At 44.3% G+C, this 26,946-nt stretch overlaps 1 protein-coding gene across 2 annotated transcripts; it reads right to left on the reverse strand.

The window, feature by feature from the left end:
• Nucleotides 1-591: 591 nt before the first annotated feature.
• LOC130127084 (creatine kinase S-type, mitochondrial-like) lies at nucleotides 592-14,323 on the reverse strand. 2 transcript variants are annotated; one of them, XM_056296646.1, is made up of 10 exons: nucleotides 14,181-14,323; nucleotides 8,936-9,100; nucleotides 6,789-6,987; nucleotides 5,432-5,527; nucleotides 4,751-4,972; nucleotides 3,385-3,470; nucleotides 2,909-3,032; nucleotides 2,398-2,532; nucleotides 1,942-2,067; nucleotides 592-896 (listed from the first exon to the last, which is right to left on the reverse strand). In XM_056296646.1, exons 2-10 carry the CDS (start codon nucleotides 9,076-9,078, stop codon nucleotides 780-782), a joined length of 1,248 nt encoding a protein of 415 aa, XP_056152621.1. In that variant the 5' UTR covers nucleotides 9,079-9,100; nucleotides 14,181-14,323; the 3' UTR covers nucleotides 592-779. The 2 variants fall into 2 exon arrangements, with proteins under 2 accessions (XP_056152621.1, XP_056152630.1); XM_056296655.1 differs by lacking the exon at nucleotides 3,385-3,470 and adding an exon at nucleotides 4,501-4,586.
• Nucleotides 14,324-26,946: the final 12,623 nt, after the last annotated feature.

A 26,946-nucleotide genomic window follows, 5' to 3' on the forward strand; every position in this document is an offset into this window, starting at 1 on the left:
AGGAGGCGCTAGTGCAGCGACCAGGACACGTACCCACATCCGGCTTCCCACTCGCAGACATGGCCAATTGTGTCTGTATGGACGCCCGACCATGCCGGAGGTAACACGGGGATTCGAACCAGCGATTCCTGTGTTGGTAGGCAACAGAAGACCGCTACGCTACCCGGACACCCTAACTTACATTTAGAGACAAGGTCTTGACACTATTGTGTAGTCTTCCTCCATCTTCCTCCCCGCTGGCTGGGATATAGAGGGGTGCACCAAGCATGGTACGTTCATGTGAGAAACTAAAATGGCGTGTACACTATTGTCATGTGCTTCTTCCTTTCCTCGTTTCCATGTCACTGCAGGGTATTGCAGCACCCCTTTGTAAAATACTCTTTGAATAAACCTGATTTGATGAAGTCGCATAGTAACGGGATTTTCCCCATCACTAAATCTCAACATGATCTAACTTATATATCTGTCAACATATCGCCACGGATAGATTAACACCGGTAGAATAACGTGTAGACAGAAAGTCGCTCATCCTTGGATTTAAATCATGACCCCTGCCTCAGCAACGGCGACAAATGGATCTGCTCTGTCTGCTGGATTCATAAAAGGAGTTTATTTTATATAGTATTCATGTACACGTAATGCGTTTACTGTTCTTTCAATGTAATCCGATACATGCCATGAATATCTTGTACATATAAGACCAACGTTTCGGCAACCAGCGGTTGGAGGTCCTGCTTTGTCCCACAGGATCTTCAGGATTAGCGGCGGGTTTCACTCATTTACTTCCTGAACTGAGCAATGGGGCTTGGGATTTTGATGTCCTGACCTCTCTCCAGCCTCTTCTCACATTCAATTAGGTAGTTGACACCATCAACCACCAACTGGACCAGCTCAACCTGCGCACACGTGTTAACCAACATCACGATCACGGCATCGCAGGCACAAAACTAACACACTGACAGATCGATGTCTGCTTCAATCACACACTTAATCGTTCAAGACTCTCATGTGACAAGAGAGGTTTGCTTGAACACATATCTCTTATTCTGGCTAGGGCCCTGTCATTCGCTAGCACAGATTTGCTCCATCAGTGGGATTTAGTGTGTTACGAGTTAATGTTCATGTGATGAATTTGATTGCCCTCCCCCTTTTTCTCCCCAATTGTACCTGGCCAGTTACCCCACTCTTCCGAGCCGTCCCATTCGCTGCTCCACCCACTCTGCCAATCCGGGGAGGGCTGCAGACTACCACATGTCCCCCCCCCCCCCCCGATACATGTGGAGTCGCCAGCCGCTTCTTTTCACCTGACAGTGAGGAGTTTTGCCAGGGGCAAGTAGCACGTGCGAGGATCACGCTATTCCCCCCAGTTCCCGCTCCCCCCTGAACAGGCGGCCCGACCAACCAGAGGGGGCGCTGGTGCAGTGACCAGGACACATACCCACATTCAGCTTCCCACCCGCAGACACGGCCAATTGTGTCTGTAGGGACGCCCGACCAAGCTGGAGGTAACACGGGGATTTGAACCGGCGATCCCCGTGTTGGTAGGCAACGGAATAGACCGCTACACTACCCGGACACCCTGAATTTGATTGTTAATGCATATGGGAAGAAGCCAATCCCAATGACAATTTCAATACACATTATTACAACACCCTTGGTTAACTCTGATAGTGCTTTAATAGCCTTCATTACCAATGGACATGTTAGCCCTGTGGGTGGCAGCTTGCTGGTCACCTCGCACCCCAAATTCCTCAATTAAAGATTTAGGACTAATGAGGGGGTTGGGGGTTGGGTTTAGGGACATCAACAACCCACACCTGTCAGATGTCTATTCCTCTTGCTGTATCTCTCTTTCTGTCTATCTCTCTTCTATGTTTCAGCCTTTTCTGCTTTTGACCTCTCGCTTTAATCCTCCTCCCCTTCACGTCTCCTGTTATTTACCTCTGACTTGCCCAGGCGGTCATTGTTGGAGATGTCGAAGGTGTCTCCAGTAGCAGCTGTGTCGACTCCACCTGTGCCTCTCTTCTGTAGTCTCAGGTTGTCGAGGATCTTACTGAAGCGGGGGTCCTGGGACATAAATATCACACACATTGATGATTTCTTCTGGTTACTGTTGTGGCATGGGGGAAGAACAACTCCACCCTGGATGTGCATGGGCCTGTGTATGTGTCTGTGCGTGTGTGTGTGTGTGTGTGTGTGTGTGTGCGTGCGTTTGTGATTGTGTGTGTTTTGTGCATGCACGTGTGTGTTCGTGTGTGCGTGCTTACATGTCTGTTTCAAAATGTGCCTGCATGTGTGTGCAGATACATAGGCGTGTCTGCATAAAAGTGTGCATGTGTCTGCATGTGACCGAGTTTTTCTGCTTTGCATACATGCAAATGCGTTGCGCCGCATTACCTTGCTGAGGTGGGGCAGGCGGACGTGCACACCGGCCCTGAGTCCAGTGCCCAGATTAGAGGGGCAGGTGAGAATGTATCCCAGACGCTCATTCCACATGAACTCCCAGCCTCTTTCATGGATCAGCTGCTCCACCTTGGAGTCACCAAAGAGACAGAGTCAGCCAGCGAGTAAAAACGATTCTCACTGAAATTCTCTAAAGACATTGGCCACAGAGAGACCATTTGCATCCCAGCCATAGTAAAGGAGAGAAGCGGCCGTTATATCACATAAGAGCAGGCACAGAAATACACATTTACACATGCACACACACTCAGCGCACATGCATACACACTCTTAAACATACTCTCTCACACACACAGACCAGTTCTGGCATGTTTTTAGGAATCCTAGCACGCTGGGTTCTCCATAAATGAGCTTGACTTTATTGGAATTGATTCCTAACTGGGATGACTAAGGACTCAGACTGCCGAGGAGCGGTGACACAGGATAACACAAGGATTTGCTGTACCTGTTTTAGCCCTCTGCAGAACCTTTCAAACACTCTCTTCATGTTTCCTCCCTTCTCCATAGAGATGACCCTCGTGTGGTCCTCCTCATTGATCCAGATGAGAAAGGTCTTCTCGTTGTTGTGCCTGGGACAATTAAGGAGACGGAGTGAGGATTGGCCTTCGGGTCATTTTCAGTTCAGTCGTCAGACCCGCAGAATTAACCCTGCTTTGTTTTATCAGCGGTGACAGTCAAAGCTGGACTTAATTGTCCGCGTCAGTGCATCAGCCCAAGCAGGTAAGACAAATAACTGACCGGAGGTGGAAAGTAATTTAAGCGGACGTTATCATTCAATATCAGAGAACACACACACACACACACACACACACACACACACACACACACACACACACACACACACACACACACACACACACACGCATACATATGCATACACATGCATACACATACAGTTGCAGCAGAGCTCATGCGGCATACCAAATGCCTCTTGCGTCGGGCCAGTCACGGGCCATGAAGGCACAGGTGAGGAGGGGCGAGACTGGTTTATCAAAAAGGAAATGATCCTGAAGAAGGAGAGACGGAGGGATGGTTTGGCAGGGGGAATGAGGAGAGGAAAATGATGAGGAGAAGCACAGAGAAAGGATGCTCTGGACACCCAGAGGACAGTGGATGGACAAAGAGGGATATTCTAGCGGAAAGTCTGAGTGGGAAATGGTTCATTTAAAAAGTAGGTGTATAGAGAACGTGTAGGAGTCAGGGGAAGGACAACAAGGAGCCTACATCATGGCCTATTTCTACTAGAAACACAGATGTGAAGAGATCGCTAGTGTGTTTGTCTAGCATAAATGTTTGGTAAAAAAAAAAAAGAAAAAAAATAGGCGGCAAACACAGAAACACAAAAGGAGTTTCAGTAGAGTTTCAGTCAAGAGTGTGTCACTTTTTCAACCATGATTTTAGGCCACGTCTCAGCGAGGGCAAGGTCAGCGTTTCCACTAGACCCGTCAATTCAACAATGCCAGCTGATCATCTTGGCCTTTTGTCTTTATATTTATGGTGTTTTATGTTGGACTCTTCTGAAAACTCCTTCATCAGCTCTCAGCTAAGATGGTATCTAGATACTAGCATATGGCTATTTGCATCCTCATAGTTTGCCAACCACTGGTGGCAGCGTTTGCCGTGTTGATAGAGGCTTTGTGAGCCTGTCAGCCAGTAGTTTTCAGTCAGGTCCTCAGGAACCACCAGTACTGCTGGTTTTTTACTCTAACAGATAGTTCAAAACAGTCACCTGTTGCTCCAGCTATTCCAGCCTCTAATCAGGGAGGTTTTAGATCTGGAACAACAGGTGAGTATAATAACTACCTCAGGTCCTGGTACCTGAGGACCTAATTGAGAACCACCACTCTGTTTTATTAACACTTTTTACACTTTGTGTGTTTGAGACAGAATACCGATCATCTTCACAGAGAACAACATAGATATACCCGTAGGGACTCCAGCTACATTTCTGGGAACTCTATATGGACTAGTTTATGGTGGGGACTATGGAGTTAACTCCACCGACATGGTTTACTATGTCTAATTCTCCAGCCTTACCAGATGCCACGAGCATCAGGCCAGTCTCTGGCCATCCCTGCTGCAGTGAGTAGAGGTGACACTGGTTTATCAAACAGGAAGTGCTCCTGATTGGCCAGTGTAGGGACAGAGGAACCCAATGACATTAGAGGTCAAAGGTCATTACTTAAAAACAAAGTATAGAAATGAACCCTGACCTGTGTGTGTGTGTGTGTGTGTGCACATAAAAGAGCATGTGTGTATGTGTCTTCATGTGTGTGTGCCCACTCACATCAATAAGCTGTTGCTGCTCTTTTTCTGTCATGTCTCCCAGACTGTAGTAGCGACCAGCAAGGTCTCCCTTTAAGCCAGCCAGGGCTGTCACCGCCACACGCTCCACCTCGCGACGTTCAGAGCGTGAGCACGCAGGGGGCAGACTCAGCCCACGGATGCTGCGGCCGGTTCGGACACGAGATGACAGCACATAGCGATCATCAAACATTCCTGATGTGATCTGAAAACAGTAAAGGTGGGGAGGGGGGAATCCAGTGATGAACATATTTATAGAGACAATGGAAAATAGTCTTGATAGGATAGGATAGGACAGGACAGGACAGGACAGGACAGGACAGGATAGGATAGGATGGGATGGGATGGGATGGGATGGGATGGGATGGGATGGGATGGGATGGGATGGGATGGGATGGGATGGGATGGGATGGGATGGGATAGGATAGGATAGGATAGGATAGGATAGGATAGGGTGGGATGGGATGGGATGGGATAGGATAGGATAAGTTGGCATAGGATAGGATAGGATACAATTGTTTAGATGGATGGATAATTCAGACAGACTGATGGATAAATTGATGAATAGGTATGATAGAGCCACAGACTGACATACATCATGGATGGATGGGTATGGTAGAAGAGGAGAGAAGAAAAGTAAAAGAACAAAATTCAAATGATCAACCTTGGAAGCATCCAGGTCAGTGGGATGTTTCATTGTGCGGGGGTCGTAGCCGTTGTGTCTGTCCTTGATAACAGGGTCAAAGATCTCTGCAAACACCTGACAAGAGGACAGCAGATCTGTCAGTCACCATCATTAATTCATCTTTTACTGAATGAATGCCTCGCGATAAATCAAGCCTCTTAAATATCCAGTCCAATCATTTTAATTCAGTCAGACAAGTTTTACTGTGGAATATGAATGTTAGGAGTGTCATTTTATCTGCTTCAGAAGTATAATTTGATTTGTTATAACTTGAACACAGCCAATTCTCTGGAGGTTGAGGGAGTCCTGAGCTCACAAGAATCTTTATTGACAGCTAGCCAGCTAGCTAACTTTCATGATGTTGCTAGGCAACTATTCAAAAACAGACCAACTGATAGAACGATGACAACAATTCATTGATTGTCCAATCAAATCAGGGTATTAGATGATGTCGTTTGTAACAAGAAGCAGATTGGTTTTCTTAAGCGATTTAATTATGTTGACAACCAAGGAGGATAATTTCTCAGAGGGCTTTAGTTACATTTTCAAAACAACAGCAAATTAAATATGTTGGGTAACTATTAATAAACCTGTTAAAAAGACTCAAGATGGGAAAACATGATTTTCATTGGGTTGGATCTTTAAAGCTAAAATACTGAAGATATACATTTAATCAAATGTCTGTTCTCAATACTTTAAATCTCGACAGATAATCAACTCTAATTGCTTTGCTGGTTGTTATTTTTAATGTAAAACGTAACACATTGTTTCAGCTTGCCTCAGCTCAGCACGTACTACAATCCCAAGAAATGAAAGCAGTTTGGTAAAGTTACCTTGGCCTATATTAGTTATTTCAATTACTGAGGTTTCATCAGTCGACATATCTACCATTCAAAAACGTGTTTTAAGCTTTAATTTTTACTGTCAGGTGGGAATTTTATGACAAAACTGATACTATGCATAATGTACTATATCTTCACCATAGCAGCCATAGTATGTGGGGGAATAAAGCAGGTAGCAGCAACTTTGAAGAAAAAACTATGTTGCTACTGCAAACATGCAGATATGGCACACCAAGCCCACAGAAGATATAGATAACCCAATAGATAATACAAGATCAATTAAAACCCAGATTCAACCATATATATTTATTTTTTTGTTCGGCAGCCAGGAAGGTGCTGACACATCAGCACTGGTGACTCGATTCATATCAAACAGATCTCTGGGATTTGGAATAGTCAAACACCATTGCAATTACCAGTATTAGTTTAGGCATCAGCGAGTTAAACAAAAAACAACAATCTTCAGAATTGTGGCTTTAAATATCATAACAAACCTCGTAGCTTTCCTCATCTCCAGCCACCATGCCCACGGTCTTGATGAAAGGGTGTCCGGGGTTGTCCACCCCCGTCTGGATGCACTGGTCCAGGGTCCAGTTGCTGGGGGTTGTCTTGTCCCTCAGATGTGAATATATGGCGGGGGTAAGGGCCGCTGCCATGCAGTTATTGTGCTTCCTCAGGTCGGGAAAGTCAGCACTGAAGACCGAACATCAACAACCCATTTACTTTATTGTAGGCTAATGAGACAAAGCTCCTCATTGTACTCATTGTTCAGTTTGCACTCTCTTCTCCAGCAGTTGTAAAACTTTACCACAAAGAAATAAATCTGAGACGTTCACTAACTTTAGGCATAAGCTTTTTTTGGGGGCAGGAGTTTCCTCCCCTTTCTCCCCAGTTGTATCCGGGCAAATACCCCAGGCTCTTCCGAGCCATCCAGTCGCTGCTCCACCCCCTCTGCTGATCCGGGGAGGGCTGCAGACTACCACATGCCTCCTCTGATACATGTGGAGTCACCAGCCACTTCTTTTCACCTGACAGTGAGGTGTTTCACCAGGGGGATGTAGTGCATGGGAGGATCATGCTATTCCCCCCAGTTTCCCCTCCCCTCCGAACAGGCGCCCCAAGCGAACAGAGGAGGCAGGACACATACCCCCATCCGGCTTCCCACCCGCAGACACGGCCAATTGTGTCTGTAGGGACGCCCAACCAAGCCGGAGGTAACACAGGGATTCGAGCCAGTGGTCACCGTGTTGGTAGGCAACGGAATAGACCGCCACGCTACCCAGACACCCTCTGCATAAGCTTTTAATCTCCAGCTTGATGATGACCTTGCTAGTGAGTTTGGTCAAGTCAAGTCAAGTCAATTTTATTTGTATAGCCCAGTATCACAAATTACAAATTTGCCTCAAGGGGCTTTACAGCAACACAACGTCCTGACCTTAGACCCTTGCATCAGATAAGGAACTACTACTACTAGTACTTTCGGCTGCCAACTCCCTAAAAAAAAAAACATTTCACATGGAGAAAACATAGGAAGAAACCTCAGGGAGAGCAACAGAGCAGGGATCTCTTTCCCAAGACGGACAACGTGCAATGGATGTTGTGCTTACACAATTTACATAATACAACAATTGAAAGAGGATAACAGAATTGTAATGAATTTAGAAAGAATATTTATGAATTCATAAAGAATTATAAAGATGGTGATGGTTATTTGGTGATGAAACGTTTCTTTCAATAAATGTTGTGTCCAGAGGAACTGATTCAACTTTCTGTGATATCCTTACCTGGATTATGAGCATGCATAAAGATGGGTTTGGTTGTATTTAACATTGGAATAAGATCCGATAGTGACGTACAGTATGTCTGAGTGAGTAATCATGTAATGCTCTGACATAAGTACTGGATGTTCTCACATTCCCTTCTCTAACAGCCATGAAGAGAAACTAGTAAAATCATGCACCGAAAGAAACATTTGTGCACTTTTGCTGATTTCCTGGTTTTCTTTTCAGGCCTTCATCATAGAATAGTTATAAGGTGTAAAGTGGTTCCATCATTTGTGATTTGATGATATAAATACACGCAGAGCAGAGAAGATATAAAAACAGGAATGTGTTCCCCCGGATAGAGCGCTAAGGAGCTTTGTTGGACCGACTCTCTATGTCCACACAGCAACACTATCGGGGCTTTCTGAGTGCGTAAGACTTTCTTTTAATAATCTTGACATTTATCAGAATCTAATTAATTTTAACCCAAGAAACATTATTTTTATATTATTTCTCCCAAACTAACTTCTACAAGGCAAATATTTGCCTTTCCTTGGTGATGTAAAATAGACGGGGGACGTGGACTGATAAGCCAGGATCAACAAATGAAGGTTGTAATGGGTTATGGTACACACAGCCTCTGCTCCTTGAATTGTAATTAAGCTGAATGTAAAATAAACCTACGTTTCTCCCATCTCTGCATTTCATCTCTACATTGTAATTTGACTCTAAATTAGCAAAAGGCAATTTGAGGAACCGAATACTGAGAGACATGAAATCAAATACATGCACACACACACACACACACACACACACACACACACACACACACACACACACACACACACACACACACACACACACACACACACACCTACCTAGGTGGATAGAGCTTCTTCCTGTCTGCAGCAGCAGTGCTGTCGGTGAGGAGGTATCCTGATGCCAGAGCCCCGGCTCCCAGGCTGGCCAACATCACTGCCGTGTTGCGGCCAGACATCATGCGGGTGAATGGGGTTGCCATGGTTATGTGGCTCGGGGGTTACCTGATGAGAAATCGCACTGACAGTCAAGAGTTTTGCTCCGGCGGGCACTATTATTGTAATAAATAGGACGTTTGTTTTTCCTAGAAAGAAAAATCATCCTTTCCAGTCTTCTGCTGTGTTGCAGTTTTTGCCCTTGACTTCAAATCAGTGGGGGGTTGTTTTTTTTTCAATTCCACTCTGAGACATCAGATTACCAGCAATGCCTTACCAGAGCTAAGAAGGTGTGAAAAATAGACCTGTAAAGTGTTGTCGTCATTTCAAGGCTCTCAGACTGCATCCAGATCAATCTATTTTTTGCCTATGGCAAAAATGAATAGGGATCTTGGGTCCTGTTTACCGGGCTTTTTCAGTCAGTCAGTGCTTTTTAAATATGACAGAGTAATATAAATAGAAATGACATGATGAGGTAATTACATATTTCAATGTTTAAGTGAATTGTTTTGAATTGTTTGTGCTAACAGCTGTGGTGGGGATGTTGCATCACTGGGATACAAAAGTGCAAATAACAGGGGCAAATACGGCGTATGCTAAGCTAACAATTACCAGCAATTTCTTGACGCACATTCAAAATCCCCCTCAACCAATCTAGAAATGCATAATATCCTCAAAGCAGAAAGAGTCAATATTAGTGTTGGACATAGTATTATATTACACCTCTATTCATTTTCACCTTGGGCTATAAAACAAGGTTATGGACATGGCAGTTACATCCCCCGTTAGAGGTGTTTTGAAAAAGCCCAGTGAGTTCATATCCTGAGTCTGCTCCCGCGTACCCGAGTGTGGATTTCTCTTGATAAGCGTGCTTATACAGCCTAATGAGAGCGCTACAGATGTCAAGGTGGACCTTAATGTTATGTGCACCACAATAATGCATACCAAGGTATTCGGTGCACCACCCCTGAACTTTACCACGGCATATTTCCTCCCTTGCTGAATGCCCGGGCAGATGGAGGAGAATGCTGATAATGCCGTATCAAATTATAAGGCTAACCTCTTCTCATCGAGGGAGAGCCAAGCGGAACGGCAAAGTACCCTTTAAGAAACGAGGCGTATTGTGACCGAGGCGGTGTTTGTTTTCACGACCTAAAAGCTGGAGACATAGGTAGAGAAATGTAGATGGCCTATTTCCCTCATGGAGGAAGTTCTGTAGCGCAGCTAGAAACACAGCAGATAGAAACATCCAAACACAGCAAAGGACACAAGTATAGGGTAGAGGCAAAAACAGAAACACACACACAGTTGCACAAAGATACATACACCTGATAGTCTCCAGTCCCTGCAATGCTCGATATGGAAGAGCATAGATTCACATAAGCCAGGCCTAGTCAACTGGCGGCCCGCGGGCCAAATCCGGCCCGAGGATTATTTTTTCCGGCCCCTTGATCAATTTTTATTAGAACATTAAAAATTATAATGCATTTTCCCACGAAGAACAATCTGTTTTGGAGCAAGAACGCACTCCCATTCAATCTCTTCCAATGGGCGACTGCTTTGTCCCACCCCTAACTGCTCCCGACACTCCCTCCATGCGCACCACCAGCTGCCAACCTAGTGAGTGTGCCGCGCTAACCTGCTTGCGGCTGCTAACGAGCAAACAAAATAACCTCAAAATGTCGCTGTCCACATTGAAAAAGAGTAAATTTGACAATGAAAATCACCAATTTGATAATGAATGGATAAATGTATATAAATGTATGACATGACTGTGCCCTATTTTGTATGTTACATAAACACATTGTTAATAAACACTTTTGATACACAGTATTAAGGGTATTTAACGTTGTTTTTCATGTTCACATGTAAGTGCTAAGACCCGAAAATTACTCTGAAAAAAAGTTTGGCCCTCTTACCATTGACATTTGAATAAGTTGGCCCTCATAAGGAAGTAGTTGACTAGCTCTGACATAAGCACTGAACATAGATACCCCCGCAGAGTAATCCTTAACTCATAATCCTGCACATTTTCCCACACATATGAAGAAACTTAAGGATGTAAGGAGTTTTTTTTTTCCATGTCCCCATATCAGAGGGTACAAAACCTTCGACGCACTACACACACACACACACACACACACACACACACACACACACACACACACACACACACACACACACACACACACACACACACACACACACAGCAGAACCTGTGCCATAGGACAGAAATAGATAGATAGATTGACAGCTCTCACGAGGATAGGGTGAGCGCTTCGGTGAGAAAGTGCATCCGCACAGCAAAGGGGAATATTCATATGCACGGACTGAAGTCACACCAGCCCTCTTGTCCAAAGGGCACCTCTTCTTTAAATAATGGTTTTGGACAGATGCGTGAGCAGAAGATTGGTCGTGGATGTTGTTGCTAAGCAACTATTGAAAACATGTTTGAAGAGCCACTCTCACTAAGAGTTGTTTTCTTTTTTATTTCTTCGGCTCACCACCATCAGAGTAAAAAAAAAAAAAAAAAAACCCCGCGTCCAGCCCCGTCTGGAGCACACAGCTTCACGTTCCTGCCGTTAGCAAAATGAAGAAAATCAAAAATCTGCGAAAGGAGTATAGCACCGAACACATTAAACTTCTGGTCTGAGAATTTTGCATGGCAAGACGTTTGTGTGGTGGCACAAATACAATAAACACCCTCTCTTTGTATCCTATAAACTGATCTGGTGTATCCAGGTCAAATCTGTGACCCATTAAGGATTAAGAATATCATATCCATGTAAATTATTAGAATGAGGTGTGAATGGAGAAGAGGAAACGGGCTAAATTGGGATTTTAAGCCTTCAGGCAATTTGGACATTGACTGTGTAAAGTGTTATGGGTTCAAGTATGAACAGGGTGCTGCTGGTATTGCGTTGCCCTACATTTGAATGTTCCTTTAAAGTCTTACCTATATTCAGTAATGCTTTTGAGATGCATCAGGTGTACACTCAGACAAATTCAGTCACTGCTAATGGCATTATGCTTGAAGTCTAAAACGCTTAAGTAACAGATCCGGCTGCAGCTTGCTGTGTGACCTCATGACTAGATCATTCTAGAAACTGGTGGAGCCAGACAGCAGACCTGCAACTGGTCATCCACCTGATTGGCTGTTCAGCTGATCCGCGATTGGCTCCCGGGACGCTCCACTGCTACGAGTACAGTTCCATGAGTGTAACAAAATGTCACCGCCCCCTTCTAACCAGCGTCATCCCAGTGTTGTCATTTAGATATCACAGTTGTCAATCATATCAAGCCACCGAGGACAAGTTAAAAAGGTTAAAAACCTGAAGCATTTTGCAGCAAAGGTCAGGAGTCTTTTGGGAACATGTGTAGTGATAAACCCTCACCATTATTTTGGTTTCTAGGACATGATGTGAAAATTAATGAAGTCTAATAAAATCACCCACCACTGAGAGAACTTAACATAATTGAAATGTTAGATCACTCCAACCTTGAGTCATTTTGGCACGGTTTGCATAATCAAGCTCCATTTGTCAGACTGTGTACCTGTGCACTGCTCTGTATAAGTCTCTCAGCCTTAGCACTGGCAAGTCAAAGCCACCTTTCACACATGTACAAAACTTAAGGCACACACACACACACACACACACACACACACACACACACACACACACACACACACACACACACACACACACACACACACACACACACACACACACACACACGGAGAGACGCGGACATTGCACACACACACAGTATTAATAGTATCTGGGGGTGAGGTTAAGCTTTGGTGCCAGCTCAGTGTTGGCAGCCCTGGACAGCGCATGATCCTTTTTGACATTTTGGTCCAGTCAGCTGAGCTATGCAGGGGGGGGGGGTGAGAGAGAGAGAGAGACAGGAAGAGCGAGCGAGCGAGAGAGAGAGAAGAGAGAGAGGGAGCGAGCGAGAGAGAGAGAGAGAGAGGGCGAGAGAGCAGGTGGGGCTATAGTAGCAACAATGAGACAGGAAATGGAGGTGTGACTGGAGATAGAGGGAAGGAAAGGCAGCGTACAGGAAAAGACATAACCAACCAAAACAGATGTGAGGGAAGAACTCACAAACTGGGGAAAGGAGTCAAAAGAGAGGAACCAAGGCTGTTAACTGGAAGCGGGGAAAAGCATGTGAATTAAAGACCTGGGTTTAGAGAAGGATGTAAGAGGAGATGCAGGAGAGGTGAAACTGCCGGTTAAGCAAAGGACGGCGGGGAGGAGCTGGGTGATTGGAGGACACTTGGCAGAGAGATGAGAGAATAGGGAGCAAGGGATTAGAGTTCATCCAACCTGACCCATTGGAAACTAGTTTATAAATGGAGAGGCGGTTGGGTGAGGAGAAGGTCACACATTGGGCAAAAATGGCAGTCAATGTCCGAGGACCTTGGGAGTGAAGGGAATGCAGTTTGCAAATCAAAATGTGTATAAAGCATTTGAAATGTTCAATCAACGGCCATTTTTACCAACAGAGAATACTATTTAGGCATGATGAAGGACTGGTTAAGAGAAGAGATGCCAACAGGTGGCTGGTCTCTTCAAGTACCAACCGGATTACTGGGAATTTAAGAGGTCCTAATGCAAGAGGCTGATGTTAAGGCTATGTGCTGTACACGTTCCCTCAAGGACAAGACAAAGACAAGGGGCGCTGTCAGAGACAGGGGGACCATTTGGAAAAACACAGAGGTGCAAAGTAAAGCACTCGATCTCCACTGAAAACACGCCAATTGAGCGAAGTGTACGTTCAATGCAAAGAAACCAGTCAACTTTCCGACAAACCTTGCGGTCCCCAAATCACTTCTAAGTTAATTAAAAAGCCTCACGAACGCCGCATTTGTTCACTTCAGGATCCGAGTAAAAAGGTCATTATTTAACAGTAGACTCCACTGAAGACTTTCTTGAGATGGAAGGAGACGACCCGACATCTACCTACAGCACTGACTGACTGATCGACAGTCAAAGGGGTCTACATCAGGTACGGGACACCACCAAGGCCTACTCCCCCAAGACGTTAGGCATGCATGCATCTGAAAAGGACCAGAAAAACAGCGAAAAAATGGCAAAAATCTATGGGAGTGCGAGGGTGGAGGCGTTCACAATGCCTCTCTCACCTGAGGTTAGTCTGAAGAGTGGAGGCGGTGGAGGGATTAGTCAGGTTCCTGCAGCTCAGTCCTGAAGAGGCTCGATCTGCAGAATGAGAGCACAGAGAGGAGCAGCGCCGGGATCAGACTGGGAGAGAGATTGTGTGTGTGTGTGTGTGTGTGTGTGTGTGTGTGTGTGTGTGTGTGTGTGTGTGTGTGTGAGAGAGAGAGTGACAGAGAGCGAGAGACAGAGAGACAGAGAGAGATTGGGTGGGTGGGTGGGTGGATGGGGGTGGTTGTCCAGCGTTCTTGGCTCTGGATTAGCTCCTCTGAGACAGAAAATCCTCTTTCTGCTGTCACTCCGCATGTCGGACTGCCTCCTCACACACGCCCACACACTCTACTATCCTTTATCTTTCTTAACTGGTCTTTATAGTGCAGTCGTCACTGAGGCCATCCATAACCTTGTACTTTCCATTACTTTACACACACACACAGCTTAGTGATCTATATTTGTACGCTATCAATTTCCTGACACCTGTGCTAAAATGTTTATATCAACATTTTAGGCATTTAGTTCAGGTGTCGATACAAGGACACTCCAACAGGATAATAATCATAGCACTTTTTTCCCATGGGAATTCTGTTATGGGATTTCTGTGAAACAGATTGTGCAAGGTATTTTTACAATAAGACTAAAAGCAAACAGCAGACTTGAACACATATAACAACCAGTAAAACCAGGATGCACCAAAACATAACAGGGAAAAGAACCGAGAATAAAAGCAATACAGTCGTGGAAAGCAGGAAATAAAACATATCAGACCTCCGCTTGCCGCTACGCCGACTGTAAAGTCCAGTGTGAGAACATTAACTGGTAAATCTGTCTGTATTCCTGTTCTGTATCTTATTCTGTGTCTTTCTGTCTTCTGTATGACCCTGGGTGGGTCTGAAAACAGGTCGAGGTCAAACCCCTTTGGAGCCACAACGGCACGTTAAAACTCTCGCCGGCCACTTCCGCTTGGGCTTAAAGGCTCTGAAATCTGTGGCAGACAGACTGTCAGACGTCCCCGCTTTCCGTACACATACGGCAGCCAACACTTTGGACGAAGATAACCGAGAGTTATCAATTAGAAAATGTTTCTTTAACTGGTGAAATTCCCTGTCACCTCAGAGAGAGCGAGAGAGAGAGAGAGAGAGAGAGAGAGAGAGAGAGAGAGAGAGAGAGAGAGAGAGAGAGAGAGAGAGAGAGAGAGAGAGAGAGTCAGGAGGCGGTCAGATGAAGGAGGGCGTGGGGTACCTGATTGCACTGTTAACAGTATAAATAGTGCTTGAATCTCAATATTTGAACGGAGGAAAGCACAACGTCCTACTCATAAATCAACAAAGGTAATGATGGTACTCATCGCAGAGCTAATGTTATATAGCGGACCATGTATTACGGTGTGAGAGGACGACATGTATCTGTAAGAAATGCCCCCCCCCCACCACCACCACCACCCACCAATACCACCATACACACTCATTCAATCACGTACACACTGACATTCACTCACCCAGGCACATACCATTCTCTCTCTCTCTCTCTCTCTCTCTTTTTCTTTCTCTCTCTCTCTCTCTCTCTCTCTCTCTCTCTCTCTCTCTCTCTCTCTCTCTCTCTGTCCTGTCTGTCTGCCTCTTTTTCTCTCTGCCCTGTCTGTCTGTCTCTCTCTCACACACGCACACACACACACGTACGCACACACACACACACACACAATTACACAATTTTCTGGACCAAACACAATCTCAGTGTCATGTTGACAGTCACTGTGTAAATGCAGAGGACTGACTGACATACAGACTACGGCCCCAAATTGGGCAGTTGTGTTCTCTCCATGTTAAAAAGCCGTGTTCGCGATTATAAGCTGCAATTTTAGCAACATCTCACCTGAGTAATTATTTATGAAAACAATCCCTCTTTATAGGATTTGTCAGTTTTTTCAGGTCCTTCGCATTACACCCTGAAATGATAAAAGGCAAAAATTAAATCACACATCATGACCTAGAGCAGCCATGGGGAGAAGACATAGGAACTAGGCTACATTTTCAACAAATGTTTGCATTTTATTCAATTATTACTTTTTACTGGATTACACATGACTGCATACAATGACGCATGATATACTACTCAATAAGGATGACAATAATAATGTGATAACTATGTTTGCATTTTAACTGGGTAAGGGAGACCGGGGTAGTTACCCCTTGTTTCTAGGAAAGATGAACAAAATTGAGCATGTGACCAAATATTCAGGGGGGAGGAACAATTTTATGATTTTTAATGGATAAAAATACATATGGGTTTGAAGAATGTGATCCAATTCAGACAGGTTTAGCTAACTGTGGAATTCCATATAGCCACCAGCTCAACCTGCGCCAGACCAAACTGTTCCAGGGAGGGAGAGAGACGGGAAGGGGAGGAGGTGAGGGAGGGGCCAGAGCGGGTCTCAGAAAATATGAGTGGAGGAGGGAAGGCAAGGGGAGGGGAAGAGGGAGATGAATCAACCTACCCCGCAACTGAGTTTCACATCTAGCTGCTACAGTGTAGCTGAAGGGAGTCTGGCGAGGGAGACTACAGTGTAGCCAACATTATGCGGGTTGTAGCCTAGCTAACTCGGCTACATCTCGTTCAATGTAGCTAGCCTATTACACTGACTAAATTCGTTTTCCCATCTGGGCCCACTGATCTATTGGCATTCTAACTTGACATTTTGGTGATTATAAAATGTAGAATAGACGTAACCTATTATTAGCTACTAGTTAAACTAGCTAACATTACCAGTGATGAAGTGCAGACTGCAGACGTAAACATGTTTGCTGTCAGGATCCCAAAGTTGTCCATCCTTGTCTTCCCTTCTGATCACCCGGAGCCATTTCAGTCGTTTTTCTCCCTCCTTCTGTCTTTTAGGCAATATAAAAAAACGAATATTTGGGTTGTTTTTCTTGTTAACAGTACAGTCCACCACACAGCAACTTTTGGGCATGGTAGCTACGGCTAGGCTGCGTATCTAATACAGTGCGGCTTGGCGGCTTGGGCTTTCTATCCCCCTCTCCTGGCGTCCTGTTGTCAAGGTACCCGGAAGGGTTCCGGTGGTCTATAGCTGCTACGATGTTACAGTGTGCTCACATTGTTATTGCGTAATTATATACCAGAGGTCTAATCAAAGTTTGCAGAAAGATATATTCCGTCTGGCTGAGAGTTTTAAATTACGTGTAATATCTTTTTATCTTGGGCCAACCAAGTTTGCCTGGGAACTGACTCTTTGGCAGTAGTACAGCCACGACGAGTGTTGCCAGATGTACGATAATTATCGTATTTGTATGATACTTTTGCCCTCTGTGCGATGTACGATCAATAATGACAAAAAGTCCCATAATGTACGATAATTTGGTCATTATTATTATTGTTATTATTGATCGTACATTGTACAGAGGGCAAAATTATCGTACAAATACGATAACGTACACCTGGCAACAGTCCTGCACCGGAAGGGGGGAACCGCCCCTCTGCTGCACCGGAAGGGGGGAACCGCCGCCTTGCACCGGAAGGGGGGAACCACCCCCCTGCTGCACCGGAAGGGGGGAACCGCCCCGCCCCCCGCCGCCACCGGCTCCCGCCGCCTCTGCCGCTGCCCCGTCAGCGATATTATGAACCCTACATAGGCCTCGCCAAAATCCCGTTTCTGGCTTTGTCACGTGTGCGCCACCGTAGCAACGCGAAAATATGTTGTTATGGGGTTAGCGCTCATCAAGGAAACGCTGTACACCCACAATTTAACCTGTCTAAGTTATCCACAATCAACATTAATATAATACCAATAACGTATCCAAGGAGCAGAGGCAGACCTTGTAACCTAAAATTGTTAGGTTAGTCAACTTAAGGCTATTCTTTCCCTCACAATCATAATTTCAACCCCATGGTTCACTTTTTAGACGATTCATAAGTTATGTAACTTAATATTTTGATTATTTTTAATCAAAACCAAAAATAATCTAGACTTCCTGCTTAATTTCGTTTTCAGGGCAAACACTTAAATCATAAGACAAACATCCTAGTCATGTCTTTCACTTCATTTACCAGAAAGTTTACATTTTCTACTATTAGCCTAGGCCTATAGTGTATAGTGCACAGTGTTGTATAAAGAAGGCCTGCTGAAAAGCTATAGGCTACTTGGGTAAAAGTAATGAAGTATCAGACATCGAAACTACTCAAGTTTCAATGAGCAATGAGGATCATGAACAGAGGAGAGCACATAAGACTGCCATTTTAATTATTATTTTGCCACTAGGGGGAGAAATTTACTAACTTTGGCGACCAAAATTGAAGGTAGCTAACGTTAGCTTTGCTTCGCACCGAGTTGATAGTTGATTGTTTCCTTAGCAACGCAGCGGAAATCCGGCGTCCGTTCGCGAGATTTGGGACAGGGTACGGGATTTTGGCGAGGGCTATGTAGGGTTCATAATATCGCGCCCCGTCAACCCTCAAAGCCCACGACGACGGACGCCTTTAGTGGCGCCGCCGGAGCAGGGGAGGGGGCCCACGCGAGTCGGTCGGGCCTGGGGTCCAGGCTAGAGGTTTACATTGCACACTGCACCGGACCGCCGTCATCGATTCCTATGGCTAAACGTTGAAACGTTAGCTAAAAAAGGCTAACGTAGTGTAACGGGTTATTTTCTTGCCCGGTGCGGGATTCGATACGGGGTGTACTGCGCCACAAGGTGACATCACTAACCGCTCGGCTAAAGTGTCAGACCTGTTAGCTAGGGGCTAACGTGTCTTATTAGTATTTTACAGTCGTCGCGCTTCGTTATTCCCGCGGTCCCAAGAGGCTTCTGAGGATCTGCACACTTCCGGATCCCACCGCTGCCACCAATGTAACCGGTTATTTTCTTGCCCGGTGCGGGATTCGGTACGGGGTGTACTGCACCACAAGGCGACACCACTAACCACTCCGCTAACGGGTCTTATTAGTAGTTTACAGTAGTAATGCTATTAATAAGTCACAAAAGAAATACGTTACATGCGGAAAGCTTTCGTTTTGCTGCTGGTTGAGTAATACAAATGTAAACTACTAATAAGACAGGTTAGTCCCTTGCTAACGGGTCTAACCCTTTAGCCGAGCGGTTAGCGATGTCGCCTTGTGGCGCATTACACTTCGTATCGAATTCCGCACCGGGCAAGAAAATAACCGGTTACACAAATATATAACTTAAACTTACATACTGACTCCCGCTGCCTGTCGCAGTCCCAGCACAGCGTCAGACTTCAAAACGAATGTGTATGGAAAACCCAGTTACTTCGGCATTAGATTACGAACATGAGCATTGCAGATACGCAGTCCTTCCTGGTTGGTAGGCATGTGCGCCCGATATCTGGAAATAAATTCCAAATTCCAAACCATTACAGCAGTATAGTGGGATTTTTTTTAGGTAGATTGTGGAAAGAAGCTCCAAGGTCCGGTTTACATCCCAACCCTGCACAGACTACCATGTCAAAACTTCCGCTATGCTAATACAAACACGCTCTCTCGTCGCTCGTCCTGCATTTGCATATTAGACAGCGATTGGCTTTCGGATTTGTGACGTACTACACGTGTTTACCTGGGGTAGGTTTGAATCACCGATTTAAAAGTTTTAAAGGGGAGTGTGATAACAGCTCCTCCTCCAGCAGAGGAATGTGAAAACAACGCTTTAATGACACACATTGCGCAGATACAAGTCGGTATAGTCCAAGCCAGACATTTTAGGGGACACAAACAGAAGAAAAACACATTTTTGAGTGGAGGTGTACTTTAACAATTGTCAATAGCACTGTCAATGCTGCTTGTTTGGGACGCCTACATCCAACGGACCCATTGTAATTACCTGCAGCTTTGTTTGTCCTGCTATGCTAACATCACTCCGTACTACCCAGGCCAGCCCGGCATGTTTCTAACCTTTACATGTTTGTTTTTTTTAACCTCACTAAATTGGTCTGAGGTTGTTGAATTACCTTTTAAAAGTCCAGTCTCTCTCTCTTGCCCCCTTCCTACTAGCGTTAGCGTTTCACCGCGAATTCATTTCCGGTTGCCACTGCACCACTAACAGCTGACTTCCGTTGCATCCGTGGTGTACCGTGTTTTTGCGTGCGCGGAGCGTGAGGACTTCAGACCAACATTTACATATTGTTCACGTTAACGAAAAAAAAATTATAGCGTGCACAGTTTAAATGGAACTGGGCACTAAAAGGCTTGCAATTGTAAACTACTAATAAGACACGTTAGCCCCTAGCTAACGGGTCTGACCCTTTAGCCGAGCGGTTAGTGGTGTCGCTTTGTGGTGCAGTACACCCCGTATCGAATCCCGCACCGGGCAAGAAAACAACCGCTTACACAATTGTTAATGTGTGCAGAAGTGCAGTTCCTGTGGACCCAACAGGCCGCCGGGACAGGCCGTGTCCAAGCAGGAACACAATTCAAGTTGAAAGAATAGTTGAAATTAGAGGGGGAGGTGAAGTATGCATGGTGAAAACTCGTGAAAAGACGCGTGTATATGAGAAAACTTGATTGTTTGGTAGTTGAAAAATATAGCAGGGTAATTAATTTCTGTAGGCAACAGGGAAGCTGTTGTTTTCGTTTACAGTTTTTCACTGTAAAAGAATGTCCTTTTAGTGAGACAAAACGTACCTGTGCAATATTTTGTAATATTACCATTTTGTTGTATTTGATTTGCAGCGACAGGATCAGACCAGAAAGAGTGACGTGGCTAGATAACAGTTAACAATATGCAATTTAGAAACACCTATTTTCACTGGGTACCCTAGCAGTAGCTAGTGTCAAATTATAAAAGAGAATTCATTTGAATATTTCCTTTTTCATGCTGTTTCAGTCTAGTGTGTGGAGAATCCCATGTTATGTGGCTTCACAATGAAATACGCAAGAGCGCAAGCTCATAAATCCTTGCAGATCACCAATGATCTCCTTATTTTACAGGCAGCTTAATCCATGTCGGTCTGTTTGATCAGATCTAACACAAAATCCCAACTGGAAGGTACCTGCAAGTCCCTGCATGTGTACATCTGTTATAGTGCTTTTTTTTTCTTTTACTATTCAAAACCCCAAATGTGCATAAAGGCAAACCTTTTACTAAAGAGCACACTGATTTCAAACCTCATCTTTTTTAAAAGTAAATTAAACACATCATATACCTTGCAGGCGTCGAAAGACTCTTTAACACATTCAGATTTACAACGTAATAAGCTTTACATCTGATCTATTACTATTAGTGGACAGCCATGACATTGCATGTTTTGCTAAATGTGGAAGTGGAAAGAAATGAACGCAACCTCTGCAGGGTACAAACAGTAACGGGACATATTTCTACACATTTTAATGCACAATCACTATCCATTTGCTGAATTAGAAAAAAAATCCAAGCATTAAATGCTTCATGTGCAGAAATGGCAGAAATCTTCCCTGCAGCATTTTCCTAGTCGAGAGATATTTGCTGGTCTTCTTGCACAGATTCTCAATCGTATTTGAACCTGGGCATTGTAAAGGCCGATCCAAAAGTGATAATCTTTTATCCTTCTCTGTATCAGTATACGTCATAGCTAATCTTGAGCTATGCTTTGATCATCAGCCTGCTGAAATGTCCAGCCTTTAGTTATGCACTGCTTCCAATCACTGACCGTGGTAGAAAACCAGCTGGGATTTGTTGCTACACAGTCAAATCTTTCCCTTCTTCCATCTGCACCATGTTCCTCCTGCTACTGGCTGCCTCACAACCATAGATCACAACAACATGCTACACACATATTAGATCCACTGCTTTCTTTTTGATGATGCCTTCTTTTACTGCAAATGCTTGAGCTGTTTTTACTGAATGTATCCTATTGGGGTGGGTGGGGGTCAGTTCAGTGCAAAATCATGATGCTAAGCTGATGACTTTAGTATCGGTGTATTTCCCCTTGAATTGCAACCTTGAAGCACAACTAACAGATGCTGTGAAGAGGCTTGACATAAAGATTTCTACATCACTAATTATGTGAATTTGAATTGTTTACTCAGAGGAGCATACTCGTGTTTCCAGCTTTTGTAACACACGAGACTTCGAAAAAATGCGTTTTGTTGTACATTTTCTTTGGATTGTTGTAATTTTTACATTTTACTGTAGGTAAGAGAGGACAGAGCCTTGAAAAATCATAGTATCAAAGCACATTATTTAATGTATAACATGATGATATTTGAAAGGTCACAATATGAATTGAATTGGCATAAAAATATCATTGTACTACCAAATCGGGAGGTACCTGCTCCTTCCCAGCCCTGGTATCTTACATGCTACATTATAGCTTCATTTTTCTTTCTATGACACCAAGTGGATATCCGGGTTGTTCGTCGCATTGAGATCTGTTTATTCTTGGTACATGACATTAGGATGTGTTTTATTTATCTTCCTTTCCCTCATGTGTTTTTGATGTGTTTTTTCTTTTTCCTCTTATTGTTCACAGTTCACAGGAATTGTTACATATTTCAAGAAGAGGGAGGAACACAGGGTGACATACAAGACTGGAGGAAAATGCACACAGGTGGGCTATATCTTATTTAGAAGGTGCAATCTGAAAGGGACTGGAGACTGCAAGGTGGTGATGGGAGAACATGGCTGGGCAGCATCGGATGGTGGTCTGTAGGATGGCTTTGGAGACCAAGAAGAGGAAGCGAGTGAAGGCAGAGCCAAAGGTCAAATGGTGGAAGTTGAAGAAGGAAGACTGTTGTGTGGAGTTCAGGCAGGAGTTAAGACAGGCACTGGGTGGTAGTGAAGAGTCGCCGGATGGCTGGGCAACCACTGCAGAAATAGTGAGGGTGACAGCTAGGAAGGTACTTGGTGTGTCATCAGGACAGAGGAAGGAAGACAAAGAGATTTGGTGGTGGAATGAGGAAGTACAGCAAAGTATACAGAGGAAGAGGTTGGCAAAGAAGAAGTGGGATAGTCAGAGAGATGAAGAAAGTAGACAGGAGTACAAGGAGATGCAGTGGAATGCAAAGAGAGAGGTGGCAAAGGCAAAGACATATGGTGAGTTGTACGACAGGTTAGACACTAAGGAAGGAGACAAGGACTTGTACCGATTGGCTAGGCAGAGGGACCGAGCTGGGAAGGATGTGCAGCAGGTTAGGACGATCAAGGATAGAGATGGAAATGTGCTGACAAGTGAGGACAATGTGCTGAGATGGTGGAAAAAGTACTTTGAGGGGCTGATGAATGAAGAAAATGAGAGAGGTTGGATGAAGTGGGGATAGTGAATAAGTGTCGTGGATTAGCAAGGAGGAAGTGAGGGCAGCTATGAAGAGGATGAAGAATGGAAAGGCAGTTGGTCCTGATGACATACCTTTGGAGGCATGGAGATGTTTAGGAGAGATGGCAGTGGGGTTTTTAACTAGATTGTTTAACACAATCTTGGAAAGGGAGAGGATGCCTGAGGAGTGGAGAAGAAGCATACTGATACCGATTTTCAAGAACAAGGGCGATGTACAGAACTGTAACAACTACAGAGGTATAAAGTTGATCAGCCACAGCATGAAGATTTGGGAAAGAGTAATAGAAGCTAGGTTAAGAGGAGAGGTGACGATTAGCGAGCAGCAGTATGGTTTCATGCCACGAAACAGCACCACAGATGCGATGTTTGCTTTGAGAATGTTGATGGAGAAGTATAGAGAAGTCCAGAAGGAGTTACATGTGTCTTTGTGGATTTAGAGAAAGCATACGACAGGGCGCCGAGAGATGAGGTGTGGTATTGTATGAGGAAGTCGGGAGTTGCAGAGAAGTATGTAGGAGTGGTGCAGGATATGTATGAGGGAGGTGTGACAGTGGTGAGTTGTGTGGTTGGAATGACAGATGGGTTCAAGGTAGAGGTGGGATTACATCAAGGATCAGCTCTGAGCCCTTTCTTGTTTGCAGTGGTGATGGACAGGTTGACAGACGAGATCAGGTAGGAGTTTCCGTGGACTATGATGTTTGCGGATGACATTGTGATCTGTAGTGAGAGTAGGGTGCAGGTTGAGGAGAGCCTGGAGAGGCGGAGGTATGCACTGGAGAGAAGAGGAATGAAAGTCAGTAGGAGCAAGACGGAATACCTATGCGTGAATGAGAGGGAGGACAGTGGAATGGTCAGGATGCAAGTAGAGGTGATGAAGGCATATGAGTTTAAATATTTGGGGTCAACTGTCCAAAGGTGTTTGGATGTTCTTTTAAAGGCCTTTTCTCTATTTATTAAGGTGTGTTTTCTCTTTCGTCTCGAGTCGTCAGTCACTGACATGGAGGTAGACTCAGTTATTAAGTGAACCCAACATCTGGAGATGTCTGACAGCTCAGCTCAGAGCATTAATTGTTGTCATCACCCGGGTTAAGCTGTGAGGAAAACAGTGCGAAGCTGTTGTGTTGCAGAACATGGTGTTACTGCACACCCAGCATCCAGTTTCTTGCTAATGTCACATTTACTGGATCTTTAAAAAATATATATATATATATATATATATATATATATATATATATGCTATATTCAGCCAATTAAAAGTAGTTGCACATCAAAATGTGCAGAACAATGTTTTTTTTCTATTCAGAGATTGTATTGAATTTTCCACCAAGAAATTAAGAAAAAATGTATGTGATGAGCAGGGGTGGCCATACCTTTGCTTAAACCCGTAGTTTTCTTAAGTTTATTTCATAATGCCTTCTTCTCATAAGGGAAACCTCCTGCTAAAGCATGACATGAGTACGTAGTTCAGTGAAACGTTCAACAAAAAGACGTAAGGCATGTTGAATTTTATTTCCCCTGCACCTACAAGTGAAAAATGCAAACAAACATAAACAAACACAAAAAAAAAACAAAACACAGAAAGCATCCTGTTATCCTGGATAAGTACTTACAGCAGACACCCAGAGTTACAGACGCAGTGTAAAAGGAACAGTTCACCCAAAACTTAGAGCTTACAAACATTTCCACACTTCTCTGTCCTCTCACCAGTTGGCATTAAGGCCTGCAGACAGCTCCCAATGCTTTTACTACATAACAACAACAACAACAGGGTTTTTCGACAGGTGGCATAGATTAAAGACTACAGTATGCTCGACTTCAGAAAACTGTGAGGTACAGGTGGAGAAACGTGACAAACTTGTCTGATTTCATAGGAGAAATATCCCTTTAGTTTAGAGTCACAGAGACGAAAGAAATATAGAGAAGCAGAGAAGTGCAGGGGGGGGGGTGGTACAGGGAAGGTCAAGTCAGACATGCACAACATGCAGCTTTGGGGTACGTGCAGGATAACTATGTTCATCATATCAGTGATACGTCACATTGGAGATGCCGCACTGTTAGAAAACCAACTCATCATTAGTCAAGTGCTACATTTTTTTTCAACTTTAAAATACACCTTTTTTTTCCCTTTAGAATAAATTTCAACATAGAATTATCTCTATACAGGAGCCAGGAATGCAAAATTCATACTTCAACATGGAAACAAGACAAGAACAGTAACAAAATCATAATTCACAGCATAACAATTCAGAGTATTTCATCATCAAAATCATGTGATATGTGTGATGTCACTATGTGCAAAAATGAGAACATAAATATCTGATGAAATAAATAACACGGTAAATAATGGTCATCTTGTCACTCGGGCAAAGCTACATCTCAGAGAGTGCCAAAGCCAATCCTATCCTACATCTAAGAGTTTAACATACTGGGTCCTTACTATACAAACTGAATGTTAGACCGTGTCTGAAAGCCAGAAACCAAACTCAACATCTGCCAAAGCTTTGGGTCAAGAGTTTATAACAATGTTGAAACACTAGGGGGCGGTGTTTGCTGAGACCGTGGCTGCAGCTCGGTTTCCCTCTTCTACACCAACATGCTACACATACACATGGCCTGTTTTCTGAGATGACATAATCAAACGAACAGACTTGTCATCCAGTTTTAGAAGCAGGTCTTCAAGCAAACTTAAGCATTTGTTTTTCCTTTGAATACAAAAAGTTAACTTCTGCTCAGCGACTTGAAATTGCAGGGACATCGACCAACAGGATAAGAAGGCACATTAAATATCTCGATTTTTTTTTTTTTTAAGCATTCATGTGGACATAAGATTCGAAACTATATAGACGCCCAAGCTTCATGGGAAGCCTTTAGTGGGTGGGCAGAAGCCAGCTAAAGACCGCTCATTCATCGATAAAAATCAGCCAAATGTAAAAATATTTGATTTGACATTTGATTGTTGGAACTTCTTCCTAGTGACGTAGTGAGTCCCCCCGACCAGAACGAAGCATGCTAAGCTGAGGGACAGGGGTCAGGTGGAAGGCCATTTAAACAGTTATACATCCCGATTTGAAATCATGCAAATATTTATGAAGTGACCATCGTGACTGAAAGCATTGGGGCGGTCTTGCTTCAGGACATGGCAGAGAAACGCACACGCGACCGAACACAGACCAACAGCACAGCACAGAGGCGCCAGAGCTCGGACACTTCTCCGTTACACATCATCTGTACATGCTACATCTCTTGAGCTTCAACGGTTGACCGGCTTCAATAGCTTTAAGTCTTATCGAAGACTCCGGACACGATGTGCTCTCAGACTGTCGCAGGAAGTAGGATGTCATGTGTACTCTTGGGAGTGGAATGACAAGCGCACACAGTGATATGTGATTTCCTGTACACCTTTACTAACATGTGCAATCAACCGCCCTATCTCCCGCTCTCATGGAAAACAACCGGTCC

This window comes from Lampris incognitus, chromosome 1 (genome assembly GCF_029633865.1).
Source record: "Lampris incognitus isolate fLamInc1 chromosome 1, fLamInc1.hap2, whole genome shotgun sequence".
Lineage (NCBI taxonomy): Eukaryota > Metazoa > Chordata > Actinopteri > Lampriformes > Lampridae > Lampris > Lampris incognitus.